We start from the raw sequence: 25,541 nt of genomic DNA on the forward strand, positions 1-25,541 counted from the left end.
GACTTTTCTCTGAAATGTATAATTTGCAAAGACGCTGAGCAAATAGGTAAACTCTTCCGCATTTAAGTGGTTGTCTTTCATTTTGGGATTCACAGAATTCTGTTACCCAGAAAACGACGTGTCTTAGTCTTCTCTTTCAGTAGGGGTTGTATCAAATTATCCAGCATACCGTGGGTATGACCCTCAACAAAACTGATTGCGTCAAAATCTGCTTTGCAACCCTCTCTTATGAAATCATCTCAGGTGATAGTTGATGTGAAGGAATGTTGAGGTGAATGGTTGAATATAGTTAATGTATATAAACTTTGCTATAATTTTAGACTCGCGTGGTAATTTTAGATTCACTTTATGCATGGTTTACCAAAATTTAAAGGAAATTTACCTCATGAAATGCAATTTAACACTGAACGCCCGATATTTTAATATCCTTTGCCATGCAGGCGATGGTTTCAGTAAAGATATATAGTTAAGTTACGCAACATCTTGTAAATATAATTCAGCTGAAGATGAATCGATGATGATTCGAAATATACAGAATAAAATTGTATAAGCTATGTTAACACTTTTCGGAATTACTTTAACTCTCTCTGTATATTTCCGCGATATATCTTCTGCCAGTTCTGTGCTAACCAATCGAATAGCATATATACGACAGGAAAGTTCAATACATATAGAGGTATTGGAAAGTTCAATTCAAATACAGGTTCAATACATATAGAGAAATTCAATACATATAGAGGTATTCAGCATTTTAAAAAGTGCAGTCGATCAGATTATGATGCGTGGCTGATATATACAATTAAAATTGAAATGATAACTCATTTAATATCTTGGCAATTACATGCATGCCTTCGGACAAATATACATCAGGATGCAATATACATGTTCCTGCTCAACCTAGCCCGTACAAGAAATAAATTGCAAAATGTTGATGTGCAATAATTTACTAGTTATTCCTGGAAAGCGCTTTCTGCGTAAAAATAAATTGAATACGATTGAATATCACATTATGATCTTTTCACCAACATATCATATTTGTTTATACAATTTACAACTCAGATGTTGAATTGATTCAAAAACAGAAACAAGCTGGGACACGTTTAATTTTACCTTAACGTTGGAAATTGAAACTGCGTCAACCGCAAACGATGCTATCATATTATTCAAGTGTAAATACTGATTTATTGACTGGTATTTCGGTTTTATTTGCAAAAACGATGGAAGACACGCTAAGAATGTTTATTCTTGATTTTATAGTTTCGTTTCACCAGGGGTGGTTTACCTAGAATTTGAAACCACAGTGAAATCTGCGTGTTCCTGGAAGTGAAACGTTTTACTTTCGAAAATCGGCTTCAATTTTTTCGATTTGAAGATAAAAGACAGTTCTAACGAGGAATTTGATTTGCTTAAAGTGCTGATCCACTATTACCCAAGACGATGAACTATAACAGAATTATATATATAATGCAGAGACAAATCTGTTGTTGGCGTCACGCTGGGGTTAATGCATGGATAATTTTTATCGCACCTCAAATGAGAAATTGCCTTTTGATCAACCAACATTTCACATCACTTTAAACCACTCACATAACTTCCCAGTGGTCCAGTAACCATCTTTCAGATGTTTGGATATGCAGATTTCTTTCAAGCAATTTCCTACTATAACTTGACTTTATTTATACTGGATAGATCTAACAGTTCAAAATTTTTCTTCCTAGAGGCCCAGTGAGGATCATCTCTTATATTGATCCTGTGTTACTACAGGAGGAAACCTAAACTAAACTAACTTTATTTATACTGGATAGCTCTATCAGTTCTAAACTGTTCTTCCTAGAGGTCCAGTAAGGATCATCTCTTATTGATCAACTGTTACTACAGGAGGAAACCTAAACTAAAATAACTTTATTTATACTGGATAGCTCTATCAGTTCTCGACTGTTCTTCCTAGAGGTCCAGTAAGGATCATCTCTTATTGATCCAGTGTTGGTAACAATGGGAGAAATATAACCGAAGAACAGCTCTATGATTAACAGAACTCATGACTCATGTCATGTGTATACAAGGCACGTCAATAGCAAAAATCTCCTAACCTGTGTAATTTACATAAAATTATGTATATAAATGTAAAAAATACACATTCAAAACTTTAAACATTCATTAGACTAGATCTAGCAACAAGGAGACATTCTCTCATACGCCGGCAGTGAAATCAACATGGCTCTTGCATTTGAACGTAATCAACTTGGAATGCGACTGACTGGCGGGCCATGCACTGTTCCCAACAACCCCAAGGCGAAATTGATGTACTATCTAAATTGTATGGCGACGGTATGTTTTATAATGTAGGAATGAGGTTGAGTCACATTCAACTGTCGCCGATTTATCGCGCAAACAGTCTCAAAACAGCACAATGCATCGCACTGAAGTCATAAACTGAGAGAAACATACCATATTGGTCCTTGTCTGGTCGGTATTTCATCATCAACCGCACTAATTTACTCATTTTGGAAAGAGACTTATAAGATTTGCCAGCGCCACCAGAATGCAAGAATAGTTTTCAATTTGTATGATGCAAGAATATAAATTATCAGGAAATGAAGTTTCTAGTGAAATCAAGGATTTCAGACATATTTCATTTCAATATCAACTTAGCGGGAAAACAGATCACAAAACGAAAAGATTGGTTTTCAACTTGATACAGTTCGCACAGTTCTGACTGCATGCATATAGCTGATAACTGACATAGTGCTAATACGTTTCAAGCTATAAAAGTAATAAAACAGCCCAAAACTCATCGCATCTATATGCGGTGAAACCTCTTCTAATTTTATCCTAGATCTAGCTATTTTCGTCAGTGTTTCTGCTCTTTCTTAGTCCACCGTCTGCAATTCATTAAAAATTTCAACTGCGTACATGCTGACATTGTTTTGGAACTAAAAACGACGTCTTAAAAACCGGAAGCTTTGTTTGTTTACTTTTTCTATCGTTTTCTTGCGGATATCAATTTCCAAGAAATGAAACAATGGACCACTTTACTTGACCGGATGTCCTTGACTGAACTTCAAGGTTGCAAAAACTGTCAAATTTCGGTACAAGTTAGAGCTGCAATAGTGCAATTCAATATATTGTTTTCATTGAGAATTTTTTCCCGCCTTGAATCACGTGGAAAAGCTGTAAAAACGACATAAAAACGATTTTCAAAACGTTAAAAAACGACGGTTTAGGATTACGAGTTTGATGATATTTTTGAGAGTTTCTTGAGCTTACATCATAGGCGGCCCAAAATTGCGCGATATTTTTTCGCGCGAAGAATTTTTCGGCAATTTGTCAATGTAATGTATAATATTACATTGACAAATTGCCGAAAAATTCTTCGCGCGAAAAAATATCGCGCAATTTTGGGCCGCCTATGCTTTACATTCGACTTTTGTTTTCTCTTCAAAGGTCTTAGAGTTGGACGAGTTGCCCAGCGTGTTTACAAACTATCAGAATTACTCTGCATTGAACAACACGATGACCAAGCATCTGGTCGACTTCTGCAAGCTTTTGTCGCCTAATCTACTCGAGGGGAAATGCATTTTCCAAGTTAGCGATCTTGGCGGAACGAACAACAAATTTGTCGAACTCTCGTCAGCGAAGACAACAATGGTCGCGACATCTAGCGTCATGATGGCGGGAAGAAACGTCCAGGTTGCCAAGGTGATGCTGTACACGCCAGCATGGCGACGTAATAATTACGATCAGCCAATCGTAGAGGTCGCCAACAGCCTGAAGAGGGGTTGCATTGTGATGTAAACTCAGTGTAACCTACCATACTAAAGGCCATGTTACACGGTGCAATTTTTCTTGCACTTGCAATGTAATTCTACTTTTAAGAGATGTAAATTAGTGAAGAGTCTTCAAAATGTAAGTGTAAGAAACGCCATGGAGTGTAATAAACACAAAAGTTTCGTAGTTGCCAAATTTACATCTCTCAAAAGAAGAATTGCATTGCAAGTTGCAGGAAAAATTGCACCATGTAACAGGGCCTTAAGTAACACGGGGAAAATAGTAACTCGTTTTGGGGTAGAATTTATCACTGCATGCACATTCTTTTAGAATTCAGGGGCACTCGTTTAAGTTTATGAACTTGACGTAAAGTAACCTTTTGTGTACTGTAATTATATACATAATGACATAAATATATACATAAATATTTTTATACATAAATATATGAACCGTTACTACAAGTTTGCATGGAGATATAATATCCTTCGCTTGGGCAACTATGTTTATTTGTAATCATTTTATTAAGTCACATATAAATGAATAAATAAATAAATAATATAATAGTTTAAAACCGCACAAAATTTGTGATGTTTCGGCAAGACGTGTCTGGCTTTTAGTACACAGATTACCAAAAGCTGTAATTTTGAATTCCACTCAAGTCAAGTCAGAGGAAATTGCATGGATCAATAAGAGATGATCCTTTTACTGGATCTGTACGAAGAACAGTTCAGAACTACTAGAACTATCTAAGAAGAACAGTTCAGAACTGATAGAGCTACCCAAAAGGAACAGTTTAGAACTAATATAACTATCCAAGAAGAGCAGTTTAGAACTAATAGAACTATCCAAGAGGAACAGTTTAGAACTGATATATAGAGCTATCTATTTGTAATTTGTTGTTTTTGTCATGCAGCTATACCAACTTTAACGCCCCCAAAACAATTCTTTTAAGCAAGGCAAGGAGTCTGGAGGGCGTCAATGCAACGAGTCTGTTAAAATATAACTGATGAACTTAAAAATTTTACCCAGGAAATCAGAATGTGTCACTAAAGGTCATTTATCAATTTCCTCTCAAAATTCTCTTTAATCTAAGATCATATACGATTGGAATCCTTCATGAAGTTAAGGCTTCTTTATTTGATGGACGACGCGGATATTTTGCAAAGAGACCTCAGTTTTAATTTTTCTTTCAGAGTTAAAATAAAAACACGTATCAAAATCAAAGATTAAGATGAAAAATTGATTAAGATCATAAAAAAAAACATTTTAAAAATGTTCACATTTTGCAGAATTCCATGCAGATTATTATTTAGCGTGAGAGATGTTACTTAAAGAGAATATGATTTGTGCATGATGTGAGAGTTACATCAGGGGCCGGTTGTTCGAAAGGCGTTTAGCTTAAACGGTGGGTAAGCCAAAGTTTAAAAATACTCTCATACATCCTGTGAATGCCTGAACCTGTATCTCATGCATTAAATATGTACTTCCATTAAATTTTAAACTATTTACATCGATATAGTTCAGCCCAGCTGTTCAATAAATAGATAATTTTGTTATCCATTTTGAACTTATCCATGCATTGTTTAAGCTTGAACGCCTTTCGAACAACCGGCGTATTATTCGTATGGTGTTTAGAAAATGTGATTTACAGAGTTTTCCAGACACGAGACATCGATATACTTAACCTTATTTGTTACAAATAACGATTGGCCCAGGAAACTAGTCATTACCACTAGTGGCGGGACATTTATAGTGATCTATGCTTCTGCATGTCTACCAAGAGTGTTATTGGAAGGCGGGGAGTCGGTTGGTGTAGCCCCTGTTTCAATCTTTGAGGGTTGAACACCTTCCTACTCTGATAAACTAGTGATTTTTTACAACAGGTTTACATACCTCATAACACATTGTAGAAGGCACAGGAATGGCTTTCATGTGTACTGTAGTAAAACATATTTTAAATACGTTTACGTTTTGTGACGTATTCAATTGCTTCGCGACAAGGGGCTGATGCCTAAATAACACCACACCCACCTCATCAAATCTCTGACGCGCGAACGACAGGAAGAACTATCTTTTTTATCAGCAGAGTTCCAATATACCTGACTAAAAAATTATTTGCTAAAAAATTAGTCGCCATTTGTTCAACAATGTGCGAGTGAAGTTGCTTTATTTTCACTAGTGCATGGTTGTGTTTATCGCTAGCGACTGTCGCGTTCGTGAGAATGATTTGATCAATCTTTCAGCTCATTTATTAATAAATACTTGAGACAAAAGAGCTTTCTTAATACATGTATTTATTAAATGTCCTTTCAGAATTTCCTTCGCCAGGAAATGGACTTGATTTTTAACGATCTTTCAAGCTAAAACTGCACTGAATGTCCAGATAGTTATTCTAGGATCTTACCCCAAGGTTTGGGATTATGGTTACCAGGTATTTTACCAGTATAAGCAGGTTTTGTTTGCAATTTTTGCTGAAAACTAGGTGACCCACCTTCAGCACGCTGTTGTTATCAAATTACTTGATCAATTGACAACAACTCGGTTTTGATATTGAGATAGATCAGGGTTTTCCCTTTTGAGTGACATGACCTTCGTGCCATATTGTGGAAATATAAGCGAATTCTGTTTGTTAAAAACTCATTGGGAATATCGCATATTTCCATGACCATGTCGACCCTGGGCTATGAAAAGGACCATTAATCATGGATGTGTCAAATTGCCAGTTTGGTTTGGCGCGGTACTTAGTCTTAGAATAATCAATTAGGCTGATAAGTGTTGAATTTCGATATAGTTTTGAGGTAGGAATATAGGAGTTTTTACCATGATTTTTAAGCTCTTAAAGGATTTCGCGGGGAAAATCATTGTTGGAAATAGCTAGCTCAACGTATCTGTGCATGCATGGTCTGATGCAGGAATATTGAACAAGTATACTGTGTCTGTCATAGCAACGTCCGACCTAAAGCAGAGTATTTTAATAATATAATTACATAAAAGATTATCATTTATATATATTGCTGATGTATGGCGTTTGCATACAAAGATGCGATTCCTCTGGAACGTTCATTTATAAAAATTTGCTTCAAAAAATAAAAAAATTTGGAGAAAGATTGAAAGAACCAAAAGAATTGCTTTGAATCAGTGCATGTGGTCTAGAAAACACTCCTGAAATGCAATCATGGAAAATTTTAAATGCTTTTAAATTTCTATTATTTAATAACATCTAGGTCTACTAATGCATACTAAAATATGCAGAAAACTAAGTTCCTTCGATTTATTCACTTAGTTTTTTTCAAAGGTAACATGTATAAGGATTTATAGACTTTTACGTGCGTGTACGTGCGTATTAAAAACGCGTAAGTTGAAAACAGCCCTAGCTGTCCTTCTAAGACACATTTGTTTTTCTATGACGCTGATATATGCGTGCACGCACGCTGCTGTGACGCGATTATCTTGAAAAGTGATTCCTATAAATACATTCTGTTTACTATTATAGATACATAAGTGCGAAACTTTGGCATTCAAAATGAATTTCCTAAGTATATATTTTTTCACCATGCAATTGACAATTGTGGTTGTGATATTTGGCATGCATGATTTCTGTGAGATTTGAGGCATTTTTTAGCGGATAACTATGTTACAATGGCAACCAATCTTTGTTCATGTTGCCCTTTCCGCGTTTCATAATTTCACTGAACTTTCATGAATCGTATATTATTATATTTTGTATCATTCTTACAAGACTTGAAACATTTTCTTTCAATATAGCGAGACCTTTGCGTGCAGAACAAATATACGAATTTTATTCAAGACAGGGTAGGCGAAAAAGCTTAGCAACATGCAAAGTACCTAAAGCGCAGCATTTCCTGAAACCTTGCAAGTGTAGCATATAATACCTGCATGCCATGCGATATGCATGGTAGGGAGTATATATAAACAATCAGTTATTAGGCTAGTTGAATAAATATCGCAAGATGAATTTAAATAGTTCTGCGAAAGTATATTAAATAATTTGATTAATTTGAAGGCTTTCTCGTGAATGGGAAATGCTATGCCTGCATGGTAACATGAGTAAACTCTCATGCAACTCTTGTTCTCGTTTGACCAAGTCATAGGAATTGACAAGAGTTTTCCCTCGTTTGACTGCAACATGTGGTAATATCCAGTCAACTCTCATGCAACTCTTGTTCTCATTTGACCAGGTCATGAGAGTTGACGAGACTTTTCCCTCGTTTGACTGCTATGTGTGGTAATATCCAGTCAACTCTCATGCAACTCTTGTTCTCGTTTGACCAGATCATGAGAGTTGACGAGAGTTTTCCCTCGTTTGACTGCTACGTGTGGTAATATCCAGTCAACTCTCATGCAACTCTTGTTCTCGTTTACGAGTTGACAAGAACTAATTCACGCTTATTTAACATCAACGCGTGCCGGGCACTAATATACAGTCAACACTCATGCAACTCTTGTTCCCATTTGATCAGGTGTCTAGAGTCTATAAGAGTTCTTCACCAAATGCGTGGTGATATAGTAAGTAAACACCCTCCCATGAGTTTATAACTTACACGTGATCACCCAAGGTCCCTCAAGGTTTGACACTTTGACTACCGGATGAAGTTGAGCACTCTCAGCATAAAATGAGGTCTTATCTGAAGTAGAATACCGTACCCATAGTTACGTCGATTTTGCAGCAGAAAGTTTTGGAATGAAGGGTATGAAAGAACTACGGGGGGGGAGGTGGACGAGTCAAGATGAGGAGGTGTTTAGAGAAACTTAACAGTATTTGGACAGTAAATTGCAAAACGTCTTTCATTGATTCTAAGGTATACAGCAAACTAGAAAATAACTACATCATCTGAAATCGCCCACAGACTGCGAAAGAATTTCTTCAAAAACCAGGAACCAGCAGGGCAGGCTAAACACGGTACTATTTAAAGCAAAAACGTCATTACACAGATAATATTTGACCTGCAGTGAATATATTCTCGAAATTAGGATCACACAGTAAAACCACATCACGTAATATTAACACTCGTGCACTGAAGATTGCAACTTCTTGCCGTTAAAATTCGCACCCTTTTTGAAAAGTTATGTATTTGTTTATCAAGATTAAACTAACCCATGGCGTCTTAAACCTATTTTCTGTGCAAGTTATACATGTGTGGGCGGGTGGTTTAAAATAAAAATGTGATATTATACGCAAAATGCACTTATTCATCTTCTTCCCGTATCATTAGGCTTCAGATATTGTCTTTTATGTCCATATCGGCGCCGTAAACACGGGTATTTCATCTTAAATTCTCGAGCCTACTCATTTGAAAGCTGAAAAATTGTAGCACTACAGTGAATGATAAAAGGCCATAAGAACTTGAGATGTATAAGCACGTCCTTGAGGCTAAGCACATCGAAACTTCGCAAAATCTCTCTTTTAGATCGTTGAATGAGTTTCAAGGGTTCTCCTTTGGATATTTCCTGATTCAAAGTTTTTCTTTAGGCCAAAGGATGTTGAATTGGGAAAAACATACGCTCGTGTCATATTGGCTTACAACGCTGACGAATGTCTTTATGACGTAACCATGACAACGAGATCCCGAATTTTGCATACTGCAGTGGGGAATTGGTATAAAAGGGAGCGAGTTCAACAGTTCGATACTTAGTCTTGATATACTTCAAGCAAGAAACTGATTGAAGAAAGACAATATGAGGAGTTTTGCGTTGTTGTGTTTCCTTCTTCTGGCCTCGGCCTGCGTGTTTGGTAAGTTTTAAATTAAAGCTTTAGTTATTTGATTATTTATGGATAGGGCAACGCCAACAGACAGAGAAAAAGTCGCTCCAAATTAGGAGAGGCAGAGGTAGGGCAGTCTAGGTAATACAAGAACCTTCAAATCATAAGCACTTTGTCCAGAATTTCTCACTATATTTCACAAAGAATCCAGCATATCTATTTACTAAATGGAGACGTATATCTTGCAGAGTTCTTACGATTGTACATGTTTATGGGGCTAAATAAGAGACAAGAGATATAAAAAGATAGATACGCCCACGATGATCTAACATAGTACGCAATATTTCGAGCGTAAAATTTGAGATAAGTCGATGATATTTGAAGATGGTCTTTAAGATATAAGATGGTCAACTTGCGAGCCTTTTAGCTTCATCTGCCTTTTGCAAGAAGTGTTCTCGAAGTTCTTTTTCGCACAGTGGATAAACGAATGTATCATATCTTTCTGAGATTTTACGCATCTGTAAATTGGGTTTGTTACAAGTAGCGATTTTCTTCTGCAGTCGCTCGAGCTGAAGAAGAGACAGCCGCCGTCGATGATGCTCTGAAAATGGAGGATCAACCGGAGAAGACTGAAGAAGTCGGCGACGAAGAACAGGCTGACGAGAAGCAAGATGACGAAGACGAGACGAAGGCTGACGAAGACGAGACGGAGGCTAACGAAGACGAGACGGAAGCTGACGAAAGCGAGCCGGAAGAAGACGAAGAAGTGAAAGAAAACGATGAAGAGGAGGAAGACGACGAAAGTAAATAAGCATGTTCACGTCTTTAAAAACAATATTTCCTCCTATTTTCGGTAGTCTCAGACGTTTTATGCGTCATTTTTACTTAACAGTGTTTTTAAAATTTTAATTATCCCATTTTATAGAAGAAACCACGGACGTTGCTGATGACGAGCCAGAGAAACGAGGTCAGCGGATTAAATGTGAATTAGCCAGCGAAGAATGAGTGTGTTTGAGGGGGGAGGGGTGGTGTTGGCAACTATCAAATATGCCGAAACACCGCGCAAAAACACGTAAAAACACCTGGGTTGTGGGGGAGGGTGGTGGTTGTATTCTTTCCCAAATCTTTCCCTCGGATATGTAGAGCAAAAAGTAAGGAGGGTTGGGGGAGGGGGGGGGGGTTCGTCTTGATGTGGGGGGGAAACACCACTGTTGTTTTCACCATTTGAAAAGTAAGGTATAGGATTGTCCAGCTCTCAGTAACGTGATATGTCTTAAAATGTGTAGGTTGGTTATGCAGAAGATACAGGAAAGGGAAGCTCTATTGCAAGGTCTGTGGATGCAGGCGTGTTTGCAAACCACGATGGTGCCGACGACGCGTATGCGGGCGATATCGTTGTTACAAGAGAGTCTGCCGTAAAGTGTGGAAAATCAGACGTATCAGATACAAATACTATTACCCGTACTATCGTGGATACGGACCCCGATGGATATGGAAATACAAGAATGTTCGATACGCAGTAGTCGTTTGTCACAAAGTGCCTAGATTCTGCCACCGATGTCGCTTTATTCGTTACAGATGTCCTACTTGTCATACCAGATGCGCCTACAGAAAGGTAAGGACTAAGAAGAAAGCCAGCCTCGTACCCAGGCGCTTTAATAGTAAAATATATAACGTTGCATTCAGTTACTGTATAGAGGTCAGCTAAAAAAACGTGAGCGCGCGGGGGTGCTTGGGGTGGTTTTGACCCCAAGGGCTTGTTTTTTCAGCTGAGCTCTATACAATACCTGGATGCACCGTTATATATTTTACTATTAAAGCGCCTGGGTACGAGGCTGGGAGAAAGCTGCTTTATATCCCGCGGTTATAAACACTCATGCATCCGAAGGACGGCATGCCAAAACGGTTTCAAACACCGTCAATTTACAATAGAAGTTGAAGCTATATTTTAACATATTGAGGATATTTTTCCTCAGATCGTGTGGACAGGGCGTCGAAACAAAAAAACAGACAAAAACGGTTTTGAAAACGCTCGAAAGCGACGCCCGTGTGTGCACAAAACCACTCTTATATTCTACGCTGAATATGCATGTGCCAAGTTCGCAGCCAGTGAGGCCTTGATTTAAACAATCCTTGTGTATTTTCTTTTATATAGTGCCATCTCTACTACTACCACCACCGGGGCTAAGACTATCCGACCACATCGAACCATATCCAACCTGGCATTATTATACGGAATTGAAGATTGGACGACATGCATTTACTGCCAATGGCAATATAATTGTAGAATGATGTACACTTTGTATTCTTAAGTGTGTTTTAGAAATAAACTTTCATTTGCATTTATAATGCGTTGGTTTTTATTTTCACAAGTTTGCCGCCGGTAACAGGCAATGCATTAGTTTTGAGGCCCATTTTAGGCGGGAAATTATCGCAGAAATATATACATGAAAAGATGGAATTACTACAACGCTTTTAAAACAATATTCGGCGAATGAAACTCGGTATAAAGAACCCATTTTTAAATATTTGTTATATCACATAAACCCAGCGAGGATTGGCTTCGTTTTGACAAGTTTTTTCTTCGCCCGCCGTTCAACTTTTGGCAACAAAACCAAATGAATAATTCTCCACAGACATTTCGATATTAACATGCTTTCTCGCAGGAAAAAAATGTCACATTTTTAGCCCAAAAATTTACATTAAAAGAAAGATCGCCACACTTTTAATTGGCGTAAACATTCAGTTAAAATTGTTATCGAATGACAGACTTGAATTCGCAAACAATTATATTCTCAAACGAGAAGCCGCCATCTTTTTTATTCTGACCACATATTTAGATAAACAGTAATTATTGTTTCAAAAATACAATTAAGAAAGTTAATACGCCGATTCTTTGAAAGACCGAATGCTTTTTCACATCAAACATGTTTTATAGAGCGTAGCTTAACGGAAATCACAGTTCATGAATAGTCAATGGACGACTTGCGCTTTAGACTAATTTCTTACCTCGGCGATAAAAAGGACATTTTCTGAAAGAGCTTACTCAAATAAGTAAAACTGCCAAGTTTGACTGCGAATTACTGTAAAATACGGAAAATATAGCCATGCGAAGTTGTCGATTTTTGTATACTTTTGTATTACGACCGGAAGTTTGTAACTAAATTAGTTACACATTTCCGCACGTGATACAAAAGTATACAAAATTTGCCAACTTCGCATGGCTATATTTTCTGTATTTTACAAAATTTCGCAGCCAAACTTGGCAGTTTTACTAATTCAAGTAAGATCTTTCTAGCTGGAGTGATTTATTTTCCTCTAGTTACTTCGATCAAAAGTTAGTTTAAAGCGCAAGTCATCCAAGTCATCCATTATCTTATAGCTGCGAGATGGACGCTGTTCACATGAACTGCGGGCGAGCCAGTCGTACGTCACGAATCGTTCTCACCACAACAGAAAATTAATTAACTTCACGGCAATTTTGCTTTGAACCTAAAGCGCGGCAAATTTTTTCAAGTTATGCAATTTTTGGCGACAGTTGCAGGAAACCCGAGACATAACTAACAGCTTTGCGATCGAATGTATCACGTACACACATTCTGAAAGCTTTTATTGAAAAATGATCTTCGATTGAAAAACGACCTTGGAATATCTGATCGAAGTTATCGTATCGTCTGCCCTTTTCCAATCAAGGGCATTTTTTTATTTATAAGTTTTCGTATATCTCTAGTGACCGCAAACGGCCGGCATAACGTCGAGTTACATGAAATATACGCAGAACTTTTAACAGAAAACATTGTAGCGGTCGAGATGCAAGCTTAGCGGTCATAAACGCATTTTCTTTATCAATTTAACACAGTCTTTTTCAGGCGAGCCTGTGGCTTTTCCATGCTGCGTCATATGAATAATATATGATTTAACGGCTTCAGCAAATGCATAAATAATTAGTGTAATACATAAAAGGTAACAAAACGGGATATTTTATCACACATTAGACTGAATATTATACAAACCTAGGCACTGGCGCTATAGTTCCCCGACACGCTAGTGCAGTTTCGAAAGATGAAGTTGCTGCCGAGAATTATCATCATGTTTGCAGCAGTTCGCTGTGGGGCCGTTAGGTATTATGTTTAAATTATTTTTATTTACTTCATAAGGTTCAATATATACTTGTAACCGTATAGGTCAAGGCAATTATATAGCTATATATATATAAACTTTGATTCACAAGTTAGTTTTGAACTAAGAAAACTTCTTTCAGATTCAATATAGAAATAACAGATTGTAATCTTGCAGATAAACGTTTTATCGACTCTATTTAAACATACAACAGTTGTACACTGTTTTTCATTTTCAACCTGTCACATTGTCAGGAGGAATTATTTACAGTTCTATGTATTAAAAAAAGCTTTTTTGCCATAAACACAAAAAAGTAGCCGATTCGGGGTTGAATATAAGAATGAAATTTACCACAAAGTTAAAATAAAAACTATAAGATTAGATTTTGGACTACTAAATGAGATTGACGTGTTAATACATTGTCAATGACACTTGTAATTGTTATATAATGCAAAAATATATTAACGGCTTTTTTTTGCTGAACAATCTTAATATACGTTAGCTCCTTTTGATATATGTAAACGAGTTGATAAGTTACGGATGTTTAAATAGGAGCTCTTTTACATCAGGGCATTCATAACTATTCGCTCTATTGCATCTATCAAAAGAAGAAAAACCCGACGGCGCATCGAAAGTTGTCGATAGCGTTTGAAGACGACCTTTGCACTTTGCTTTATTTTGCTTTCGGAAACGATCTAATTTCAGGTTCTCATTCCGCCAAAGACTACACAGTTACTATTCGTTTAAATATTATAAATTCTATCTTAACTCTATATTCTTACATCTTGCCGCACGGTAAACGCCGGCAGGTTGAGAGTGCAAATTGGCGACATTTTTTTTGAGAATTTTTGTTTAAACAACCTCCCGCAAGCACGCACGTCGACGAATTTACATAATACACCAGTAAAAATTTCTAAAAAGACGTTGCAAGCGAAATGACTCGAATACATTTGACAGTCACAGCGCTTGCAAGTAAAATCCAATCGCAATTCTACAAGCGACTTGTGCAGTTTGTAATTTACGTATATCATATTGCATGCACGATTATCACATCAGAATATATGACCATTTCGGGTTCCACAAAGAGTTTTAATCTCTCCCTTGGGGCGTAGTCGTGTCTTACCAGGCCATTAAAGGGAATATACGCGAACTCTCAATATGCACTTGAGGTGATCTTTAAAACCTTAATCGGCAAATATGAGGTGTACTCTCCTCAGCCTGTCTGTCCGCTAAGCACCCGAGATCTGATTTGTGCGGTTATCCTCCAATAACGCCGCCTATAGCTTCTAGCTAACTCGTAAACCATCAACCATTTAACCACCTATTAAACATTCACAGACGCCGCTAAGCGCGTATATGCTATTCGCAACAAGATATAGAATGTTGATTAGGTTTTCCTGGCCGCATGTATGGGTTAAGAAAAACGGAGAAGTTTTCTGCTTCTTGTGGCGATGTTTGAGGCTTCGGGCAGTGCCATGCATTATACGCCATAGGGAAAAACTAACGCCTGCATTCATTGGGTGTGTCAGAGAAATTGTGTGATCACTGATTAATGAGATGGTCCTCTTAATAATCAATGGAAAATTTTAAGGAAAACATCGAAAATCACGCCCTTATTCGAGGGAAAAGCCCCAAGGGAATGGCTATGAAGTAATTGAGACCTTTCGCTCAATCAGTTTGAGCGTGAGCGAGCTTTTAGAATATACAGCCGTAAAACTCTACTTGTTAAGTTAAACGTCATCAGCTGTTTTGTCTGAAAAAAAAGGTCTTACATGACGTTTAACGGATATAAGATGAGTATAATGGTCGCAAAACTGATGAAACGCATTTTTGCTCCTCTAGAGCAGAAGAAAATGCCACAGATCCATTCGATGTCCTCACGAAAGGATACAATAAAAAGTTACGGCCAAATTTTGAAGGTGAGTTTTTTCTTTATCGACATGCAGTGTACTATCAGCGTAACGCTGGATTCATCAGCCACACCCATTCATGACTTGAAACACCCCAAATCGTTTTCAACGGTATTTAAATGTGATTTTGAAATTGAATAGGGTTTCCCAGGATTAAAATAAAACCGATCTTAACCCTGTTCACAGACAAATCCCACTTACCGGTAATCCGGCTTGCGTTATGGCGATCACACCAGAAACGAATTTGAACTTGTTTTTCTGAAACGCAGAAATGATAAACTAATGAGACTGGATTCCTCGAACTCAATCGCTCTGTATATAATATAGGATATTGAATACCCCAGGCACTTCAAGGATGGGGAGGGGGTGAACTATGGACGCTAGGAGGGGCTGGGTGTTGATAGAGGTGCTCATTGAATGACATGGTTGGTTTTGGGATAATTTGGATAACATTATAACATCTGTTTTTTCACGTGAACAGGTTCTGCAGTCAAAGTAATTGCAAGTGCTTATATCGTGGCTGTTGACAACGTCAACGATGTAAAGTCGGTAAGCAAATACATTATATATACCGGCGAAGAATTAACGAGAGGCACCATTACCTGTTGGGCGTAATGAGTAATTACGACCAGTCTGAGATAGATGTGATTTCCGCTCAATATTTAGACCCTTTAAGACCTTTGCTGCGATTTTGTTCTTTTGATCGATGTGAATGAGTGAATTAGTTACTGATGTTCAAATACGAGCTCTTATACATCAGAGCATTTGTAACTAGTCACTCGTTCACATCTGCCAAAAGAAGTAAAATCGCACCTGAAAACGCAAGTGTTAACGGACTTTTAGAAATTATTTTCCAAATTTTTTTTTGTTTGAAGGATTTTACGGTGAAGATGTATTTCTCACAATACTGGAACGACAGTCGGTTGGTATTCGGTAATAAGCTAAAAGGTCTCACGAACAAAGGCAGTCTGAGGGTCACTGGAGAGATTACGAAAGATTTATGGACACCAGATACTTACGTCGAGAACGAGGAGAACATAGGATCGCATAAAATTTTCTCAAGTGTGAAGATTTCAAAATATGGAGAGATTCATATGAGCCAGAGGTGAGGAGCCGGGGGAGATTCAAGGAAGACTGGGGCAGAAAGACAAACACTATAAATAGCCTGGTATAAGAGGTTGTTGAACTGGGGGGTGGACCTGAGGCCCGAGGCGTGGTGGGGAGCAGACGGGGCGCAGGGGGGGGGGGTTGCAGGGGGAGTACGCAGGGGGAGAAGGATTTCACTATCAACTTGACTACAGCTAACATACTGTTTAGATTAACGGTGAAGGCTAACTGCCCAACCATGAACCTCAAGCTGTTTCCACATGATGTGCAGACTTGTGATTTACTTCAGACGAGTTGTATGTATCGACCCAATTGAATTTACACTCGTGACTCGTGTTAACTCAGATGTAACTGCAGCACCTCAAACGTAGAAATACATCCATTTTATTCCCTCACTAGATGCATTTCCTAACACTGAACTAACGTACGACTGGAGAGAACAGGATCCAGTTATTGTTGGAGAGAGTTCAATAGCCACACAATACGTACTTGAGGAAACCATCACAAGAACTGAAGATATATTTTTCAAATCGTCAAGTAAGTGTTCAAGATACGATCTCCAAAAATCTCCTCCATAGACTAAACAATTAATGTCTCGATGCCGTTTTGAAAACCTTGCCATTTTTGAAGGACAGAGTTGTTTTTGTTGTTTTCAGTTAAAATAGGCAAAAAAAATTATAAAGTTCTGCATAATGTTCTGTTTTAGACGCTAGCTGGTCCTATTTGAAGCTTGAATTTATACTCCGACGAAAAATTGCGTATTACATTATCCGAATATATTTGCCTGCAATCCTGGTCACTCTGACGTCGTGGATTTCTTTTTGGGTCGATCCGAATGCTATTCCAGGTTTGTTTTATAAATCTTTGGAAGATGTCTATGTCGTGACGTAGCTTTCTATCTATCTATCTAAAACTCGCTTCTAATTGGCCAATGCAGCCAGTTGTGGCCAATCAGGAACATGCTCTATAGATATGACGTTATAGGAAAGGTGAAGTCTGAATTATGAATACATCTGAGTCTCAATCTCGTACCCAGTGCTATAGGCGAGATCGCGCACGACAAGAAGGTACTGCATTCAGTTGTTATATAGCGATCAGTGGCGACAAGCAATCGCGCGGAGGACCTTGGGTAGGACGCGGCGGAAGTCTCTTGCGTGCACCAGTCTCCCTCTACAACTGATCTCTATATAGTAACTGAATGCAACCTGCCTGTTGGACATCAGTAATGCACAATTAATCCAATATCCAGCAGGGACAGCACAATCCAATACCCACATACTTGACTACTGACAGCAATATGTCTTTCTTTTCTAGCACGTCTCTCTCTGTGTGTGATCACAGTACTAGCAATGACCACCCTATCCTACAGTTCACAGTCTATGGTACCAAGTGTACCATATGTTAAAGCAGTGGACATATATCTCATCATTTCCTTTTTCTTTGTGTTTGGATCACTGATGGAGTACGCCATACTGCTTAACATAAGACTACGATGTATTGCTAAAGGCAATCGGGAACGCGCTGTAAGTCAGGGCTGTGACTAATGCTTCACCCTACAATTGTCTGACAAGCAGGGATATAACTTCTTACAAATGATCCACAGGTTCCTCCTGTGGGGGTTCAGAACCGCTAGTGAGTAGGCCTGTCATTGGGTTATATTCAGGGTCAATAAATGACAAGGCTCAACTATATGAAAAAATGCCAATTCTGTTGGCAGAAATTAGACTTGCACCCTCCAAGTATTATGTGCTTGCTACAAGGTTGCTGCCGTTGCAGAAAGGTCTGAGGGACCATGGATCTTGGTTTAGCCAGGACGAAAACTGTGGATGTGGACAGATTGACCTAGAAACATTTAGGGTCCAAACGATTTACAAGATACTGACAGGACAACCAACAGTTTGTCTAAAAATTCATTCAAACTCCGTATTTGTGTTACAGGGAAAGGCTGAAGAGATTCCTCTGACGAAAAAGGGCAAAAATGGCGAGGAAGTTGATGTTGAAAATGGAAAGGAAAATGGATGCAATGGTACTGAAAGTGGAAAAGAATCTACCAGGAAACATGGAAGATTCTCCACTTGGACATTGGATACATACAGTTCAGTCCTATTTCCCGCAGCTTATGTGGTTTTTCACATAATATTTTATTCAATTATATTAGCTTGACTTTAAGATCCTGCTGTGACACTCAGTTCTTGAGGGAAATGAAAGATGCCATATATAACTTCAACTAATGCAAAAACATATTACAAGAACTACAAATGGTTTTGTGGTTACAAAACTACAAATAGACTTGCCCTCAAAAAACATATATCATATTTTTCTATATATGCTCATACAAAGTGGATTTAAAGATCTTGACTTTTAAGAGAAAAATGTGTTCAGGATATGTTTTGGAGTTGAAGGTTCTTCTAATAGAGCAAGGTGTAGCTCTGATCGAAAGTTATAATACATCATTTAGAAATTTATATTATATATAAGAACATTAATTGATATCAACAATTGACTATTAACGTATAGAGGGTGGCAATTAGAATAGTATTTTTGCAATTAGAAAATATATTAGCAACAAATCTTTGTATAAACACTATTTAGAAAAGTCTGGACGAAATCAATCACAGCTTGATTTAAATTAACTCGGGGATATTTAGTATAAATATTTAAGATTTTCAGTTTTTCTAAATACATAAATATTAGATAGTTAAAATGTAAATAAAGCTAGATAAACCAGCAGAATACCACTTACCTAACACATAGAATTGGAAACTGTGAACCCCATGTTCTATTTTCACAAATAATCTGTCTGAGATCTCAAGTCTCAACTTGGCCAAGGAGGTAATAAATCTATTTCCGTCCATTTTATCAGCTAGTTTTGTTGAGATCTTTCAAATTTTATGTTTTATTATCAAAGTTTTACATGAAAACATTTTCAAGAATTTTCGCACAATTTTATAATCCTTCTGGAAATTTTCGACATCCGACAACAAACCGCAAAATATGTCGCCATTTTATTCATTTTACTGCAGTAAAGATTTCGAAAGATCTTGCCTGACGCATGCGTGTCGGCTTGAAAAGCTCCAAAGACCAAAATGTATTACGCATGACACTCAATTGTCACTCAAAAAATGCTCAGATAAGATATTTATCTCGTCTATGAATCATCTATGTCTTCTATCACATTGGTGGGAACGCTAAACTTGAGCTATATATTTGAGTTACAATAGTGCTGCGATGTCTATTATTCAAATTCCAAAGTTGCGGATAGCATTGTGTTTTTACATTTTTGCAATCTATGGCATAAAACTCCTTCACTGCAATGCTTGTAATTGTATTTTATGCGCTCTGATCTACGCCATTATTGACATCTCCATGACTCCATCAAACCTACGACAGTCGTCATACTTTCATGTTGACATTTTGCCAAAGGCAATAAGTACGGAAAACGCATTTCTTGATTGAAATTATCATAATTGGCTTCCTGTGTTAAAACGCACGCACGCTAATGACTGAAACTCGCTCAATTTGCGTCCGATCAGAAAGAGCTGGATGGAGATTTACTGGGAGATTAGAGGAAACATCGCAGACAGAGCAGCCGGCCGCAAATTTCACTCGATTCTCTATAATACCTCGAGCAATTATTATCCCAAACAAAAACGGAGCTGACTCATAGACCTTGGCACCTGGCTTTATTTCGTTGCCATAGCTACCGACCAAACGGCGAAGGTCGCATGTGACGTCATCACGAGCGCTCGACCAATGAGAATCAAAGCCGGACCGAGCGCTCAACCGGTGTTTTCAAACAATGCTTTCTTATAGGAAGATGTCTTCTTATTTTGGTCGAAAAATCGGATTTTTTACGCACGATCGGCGGTGATTCTTGCGGAAGATGAGCGCGGACATTGAAGGACATATCACAGAGAAATATGAGATTAAAAAACGCTTGGGAAAGGGGGTGTGTGACGAAAATATTATCGCCATTTGTTGAACACGCAACTGTTGTAGCTTGTCAACTATTGTTGCGATTTCATAGCCTTCACTTTCCGCTTCGTTATCGTTCACAGGCTTATGGAATCGTGTGGAAAGCGGTTGATAGGAAAACGGGCGAAGTTGTCGCCGTAAAGAAAATATTTGACGCGTTTAGGAATCAAACCGATGCTCAGGTAAGACCGTCTCAAAATATAAACACAGTTTATATCGAATATTCTTCGAATAGGTTTTATTAAACTTTCAAAATGAATTGAATGAAATTTCAAGGATGATTAATGTGGCTTTTGTGCATTTGATCTGTATTGTTTATTCACCACCAAATATTCTAACTGAAACGACTTTCACTTTCAGCGGACGTTCAGAGAAGTCTATTTCCTCCAGGTAAATTCATAGCGTTTCTTCTCTCACATAAAAATTATACTGTTTTAATACGTCTTACTTTTTTTTATTCGGTGTAATTCAGCTGTGCCCATTACTTTTTGGAACATCATCTCCCAATATTTATATTTCCACAGGAATTCGGCGATCATGAAAATATAATAAAGTTGTTAAACGTTATCAAAGCCAGTAATGACAAAGATATTTATTTAGTATTTGAGTATATGGGTAAGTTTTATGTTTATATTGAACTGTAAAGATATCAATAAGGTCGACTGGCTGTGTAAAATCCGGTTATCTGTTTACATTTTTCAAGTAATGTTTATTTTCTCACAATGCCCCTTGGTCTAATGTTGTTAATTAGTGGTATTTTAAAGTAAAGCTTTAACCTTATATTTAAAAAGCTACCAATATAACCAGCTGGAAGTAATTCCTGCACTTAAAATCATCTGCCATCAGATGGATTGAATTGAAAGTGAACATAAAGTTGAGAAAATTGCTGTACTATAATTTCAGTATAAATATATTTCCAGATACTGACCTTCATAATGTGATAAAAAAAGGGAACATTTTAAAAGATATTCACAAGCGATATGTTATGTACCAACTGTGTAAAGCAACTCACTACTTACACTCTGGAAACGTTATTCATAGGGATCAAAAGGTACTGCAATTCAAGAAAATATGAACCTGATTCAGTGGTGTAACTAGAACAATAATTGGGAGGGTGAATAGTCATATTTTCAGTTCCGCCCGACGGATTTCTACTGTAAGCTATTGCAATTGCAAAATAAATCCGTAGGGCAGAACTGGATATATGAATATTCACCCCAGTGGCGGATTCAGGGTTAGGCAGAATAAATTACTACAGCTTAACATCGTAATAGCATTGGTAGATTTTTATTTAAAAATATTCTTTAGAAATCCGTGACCAATAGCGTTGGTATTGAGGTATTTTGAATTTAAAATTAAGCCTTTTAATTTATTCTGCCTAACCCTAGATCCCCCACTGATTCACCCCCCCCCCCTTTATCGTTCTAGTTACGCCACTGACCTGATTGCTTGAAATTTTAATATTCAGTTAGGTTAAGTATCAATTGGCTAACGGCATAGTTCCTTAAATATTTTGATATAGCCAAGCAATGTTCTTTTGGACACAGAATGTTTTTTAAAGGTAATAATCTACAAACATATCAACTCTTGTAAGTAATTGTAAGTAATTATCTTAAGATTCGATGAGTGTGTGCTTATACTTGAGATATATTATGTCAGACAATCATTTGCACAAGTTTTTTATTCATCTGCAAGTAAATTTTTTTATGAACACTGGTCTTGTCCTTGTTACAGATATGTGATTTTGGATTAGCTCGCTCGTTAAGCAGCGTTGCGCTGGAAGCAGGCGACCCAAGCCTGACAGACTATGTTGCTACCAGATGGTATAGAGCTCCTGAGATCTTGCTTGCATCACCAAAGTAAGAATGCATGAAATGCATACTGTTGAAACTTATCCAGTTGCATGCACCTCTAAGGAAAAGCTAGTCTTGAAATGTGCTGTAAAGAAAAGTCTTGAAGAATGTGTTGTAGGTATATATATATGTGTGTTTGATTCAGTCTGACTGATCAATTTTAGATACACAAAGGGTGTTGACATGTGGTCTCTGGGTTGTATTCTTGGTGAAATTTTATTAGGTAAGTTTTCTGTGGCACCTCTGCTCTAAGTAAGTAAAATTGAACATTTAGTCCATAATATTAAATTTTCAAATCTCTAACACACAACGAAAAACCATTTGCCCATTTCTAGGAAAACCGCTGTTTCCAGGAACATCAACGTTGAATCAAATTGAAAGAATCATGGCTGTTATTCCACAACCCAGCAGACAAGGTGTGTGATGGAAATATACCTCTTTAACAGGGCAACAGTAGTCTAATGATTAAGTTTTTTTTTCATTTCCTGGTTCCCAATGACTGGTTTTCATCACATGCCAACACAGCTTAAGTTCTCTGCAGTAATAAAGCTAGAAATCTCGTATCTTCATCCTAGATATTGAGAGTATCCAGTCGTCGTATGGTTCCTCTGTCATTGAGCGCATGCTCAATAAGCCACGGAAAAGCCTCGAGGATATTCTACCAACAGCACCTGTGGATGGGCTCGATTTGCTGAGAAGACTCTTGCAGTTCAATCCTGACAAACGACCAACGGCCGAGGAAGTATTACGTCATCCCTATGTTTCGAGGTTTCATAATTCCGACGACGAACCGACGTTGGATCACGAGGTCCACCCACCACTGAGCGATGACCAGCAGTTGAGTGTTGATGAGTATCGCAAAAAACTCTACGAGGTGTGTTTTGTTGCGACATCTCTCTGAATACGGACACCTTTAATAGTGACATGAGTCTTAACGCCAAATATCCTTCTTAGTAGAAGTACCCCATTAATGCAAACATCTCTCTAATACAGACATCTCTCTAATACAGACATCCCTCTAATACAGACATCTCTCTAATACAGACATCTCTCTAATACAAACATCTCTCTAATACAGACATCTCTCTAATACAGACATCTCTCTAATACAGACATCTCTCTAATACAAACATCTCTCTAATACAAACATCTCTCTAATACAGCCATCTCTCTAATACAGACATCTCTCTAATACAGACATCTCTCTAATACAAACATCTCTCTAATACAGCCATCTCTCTAATACAGACATCTCTCTAATACAGACATCTCTCTAATACAAGCATATCTCTAATACAGGCATCTCTTTAATACAGACAATTCTCTCTAATATGAACACCTCTCTAATACAGACATCTCTCTAATACAGCCATCTCTCTAATACAGACATCTCTCTAATACAGACATCTCTCTAATACAAGCATATCTCTAATACAGGCATCTCTTTAATACAGACAATTCTCTCTAATATGAACACCTCTCTAATACAGACATCTCTCTAATACAGACATCTCTCTAATACAGACATCTCTCTAATGTAGACAATTCTCTCTAATACAGACATCTCTCTAATGTAGACAATTCTCTCTAATACAAATCTTGCTTTCACAACTAGGACATCCTGGAGAAGAAATCTCAAATTCGAAAACAACGTCTTGAAGCTGAACAAAAACAAACTGTTGAGAACGGCGAGAAATCCTCACCGGAAGAAGCTCGCGTTAAGTCAGACGAGGTTCCAACTTCCTTAAGGCCTGGCAGCAAATACGTTAACGGCAGTGTACAGAAAGTGTGGGGGAAAGAAGCCCCCGGGGCAGCATATACCCCTTCGCCTCAGAAGGCCGGGGTCGGCAGAGCGACCAAATCACAACCCGCAAGCCATGAAAAACAACCACGAGCGAGTTCTGTGAAGGTTTTCAGTAGAAGACCTCCAGTTGAAGACGAAAAGGTGAGATCATCGTCAGCTCTGAGTGACGTCATTCTTAAATCACCGCGGATCTGATCTCATGACATGACTGGATGAAGAATGGATACATTACTTTACTCGGATCAGAGGACGAACGCCACTCATTGTTTTGTGTTTCTTTCCGCTTCAGGTATTTCCGGGCGCTGCACGCGCAATTCCGAACAGGAGCCGACCAATCTCGGCGCAAGTTAAGCATCCAACCATCACGCGAGGGACAACACAGCCCCATGGGGCGGGTGGGCAACAAGCAGTGGGCCTCAGTGTGACCAGTGCGAGAGTGGTGAGTCTCTCTGGTTTTCCACCATGTACCACAAGTTTTCATGTCGATCTGCAATAACTAATCTATCCATTTTTTCTCCCAAAGGTACCTGCCCAACGGCCTGTATCCACAAAAGTCGCGTACAGACCTGCGCGACGACAGTTGAGCAATCCAGCGGTTGGCAAGGAAAGCATCAAGAACTTCACGCAAGATCATGGTACAATTGATAAGAGCGCATTGGACAACCTCAAGAGATGGTAGCATACCAACGGCCGATGTGCTGTCTCGTACCTTCTGATTGGATATCATGGTGGTATTGATTTCATCTGATTGGCTGATGTATGGTCATTCTATCATATGTTTGGCTGAAATGTTGTGGTGTGTTGGTTGAATTTTAACGGCGTTCGCTGGACGAATCGCTTACTTTAAAAAAATTCCAACGACAAGACTTGAATTTGAAAATATTTGCAACTCTGAAATAGGAGTTTTCTACAACACAATAATTAACAGCAGATATCCACACGAATTAAATCGACGAAGACGAATTTTAAACGACAGAACATTGATGAACGTCACTTCGAAAGGATAGACAATTACCTCAAAGTCTAACTCTATTTAAAACAGATACGACACTTTGCGTTTGGCGCGCAGGGCAGCTAGACATTCGTACGCATACGAGCATCTGGGGGAATATTTCGTGATATCAGAACGAACTATTATTATTATTTGAATATTATTTAATTATTAATATTGCAAGGATTAATATAGAATAATAGTTTATGATGAGATAAACTGTACGAATATTTGGTGAAAATAGAATAAAATGATATTTGTAGTAGGAGGTAATGGGACAAGTCATTGCTGG

The 25,541-nt window shown here is 37.9% G+C and overlaps 4 protein-coding genes and 1 long non-coding RNA gene across 6 annotated transcripts; 4 read left to right on the top strand and 1 right to left on the bottom strand.

The window, feature by feature from the left end:
* Positions 1-1,979: 1,979 nt before the first annotated feature.
* On the top strand, positions 1,980-3,891 carry LOC114528801. Its single transcript, XM_028550517.1, has 2 exons — positions 1,980-2,328; positions 3,445-3,891. The coding sequence occupies exons 1-2, from the start codon at positions 2,215-2,217 to the stop codon at positions 3,793-3,795; spliced, it is 465 nt and encodes a 154-aa protein (XP_028406318.1). The 5' UTR covers positions 1,980-2,214; the 3' UTR covers positions 3,796-3,891.
* A 1,419-nt stretch (positions 3,892-5,310) lies between these two features.
* On the bottom strand, positions 5,311-19,621 carry LOC114528760. 2 transcript variants are annotated; one of them, XR_003687526.1, is made up of 3 exons: positions 19,370-19,621; positions 15,721-15,777; positions 5,311-8,414 (listed from the first exon to the last, which is right to left on the bottom strand). It is a non-coding gene; the product is annotated as an uncharacterized LOC114528760 (long non-coding RNA). The 2 variants fall into 2 exon arrangements; XR_003687525.1 differs by lacking the exon at positions 5,311-8,414 and adding an exon at positions 11,012-11,095.
* LOC114528759 (putative E3 ubiquitin-protein ligase RING1a) lies at positions 8,411-12,471 on the top strand. The gene is made up of 5 exons (XM_028550470.1): positions 8,411-9,520; positions 10,051-10,293; positions 10,416-10,457; positions 10,777-11,105; positions 11,646-12,471. The coding sequence occupies exons 1-5, from the start codon at positions 9,466-9,468 to the stop codon at positions 11,676-11,678; spliced, it is 702 nt and encodes a 233-aa protein (XP_028406271.1). The 5' UTR covers positions 8,411-9,465; the 3' UTR covers positions 11,679-12,471.
* On the top strand, positions 12,822-19,452 carry LOC114528758 (glycine receptor subunit alpha-3-like). The gene is made up of 9 exons (XM_028550469.1): positions 12,822-13,611; positions 15,452-15,528; positions 16,001-16,068; positions 16,395-16,624; positions 16,837-16,922; positions 17,026-17,163; positions 17,333-17,473; positions 17,941-18,149; positions 18,565-19,452. The coding sequence occupies exons 1-9, from the start codon at positions 13,553-13,555 to the stop codon at positions 18,787-18,789; spliced, it is 1,233 nt and encodes a 410-aa protein (XP_028406270.1). The 5' UTR covers positions 12,822-13,552; the 3' UTR covers positions 18,790-19,452.
* Positions 19,622-20,401: 780 nt separating the features above from the next.
* LOC114528855 (extracellular signal-regulated kinase 2-like) lies at positions 20,402-25,492 on the top strand. The gene is made up of 13 exons (XM_028550572.1): positions 20,402-20,575; positions 20,685-20,783; positions 20,962-20,991; positions 21,126-21,216; positions 21,522-21,652; positions 22,124-22,162; positions 22,336-22,460; positions 22,619-22,677; positions 22,790-22,870; positions 23,030-23,328; positions 24,070-24,399; positions 24,548-24,697; positions 24,782-25,492. The coding sequence occupies exons 1-13, from the start codon at positions 20,510-20,512 to the stop codon at positions 24,935-24,937; spliced, it is 1,656 nt and encodes a 551-aa protein (XP_028406373.1). The 5' UTR covers positions 20,402-20,509; the 3' UTR covers positions 24,938-25,492.
* The last annotated feature ends 49 nt before the right edge of the window (positions 25,493-25,541 follow it).

The sequence above is a fragment of the Dendronephthya gigantea genome, unplaced genomic scaffold (genome assembly GCF_004324835.1).
Source record: "Dendronephthya gigantea isolate DGI-Jeju-01 unplaced genomic scaffold, DenGig_1.0 000051F, whole genome shotgun sequence".
In the NCBI taxonomy this organism is placed as follows: Eukaryota; Metazoa; Cnidaria; class Anthozoa; order Malacalcyonacea; family Nephtheidae; genus Dendronephthya; species Dendronephthya gigantea.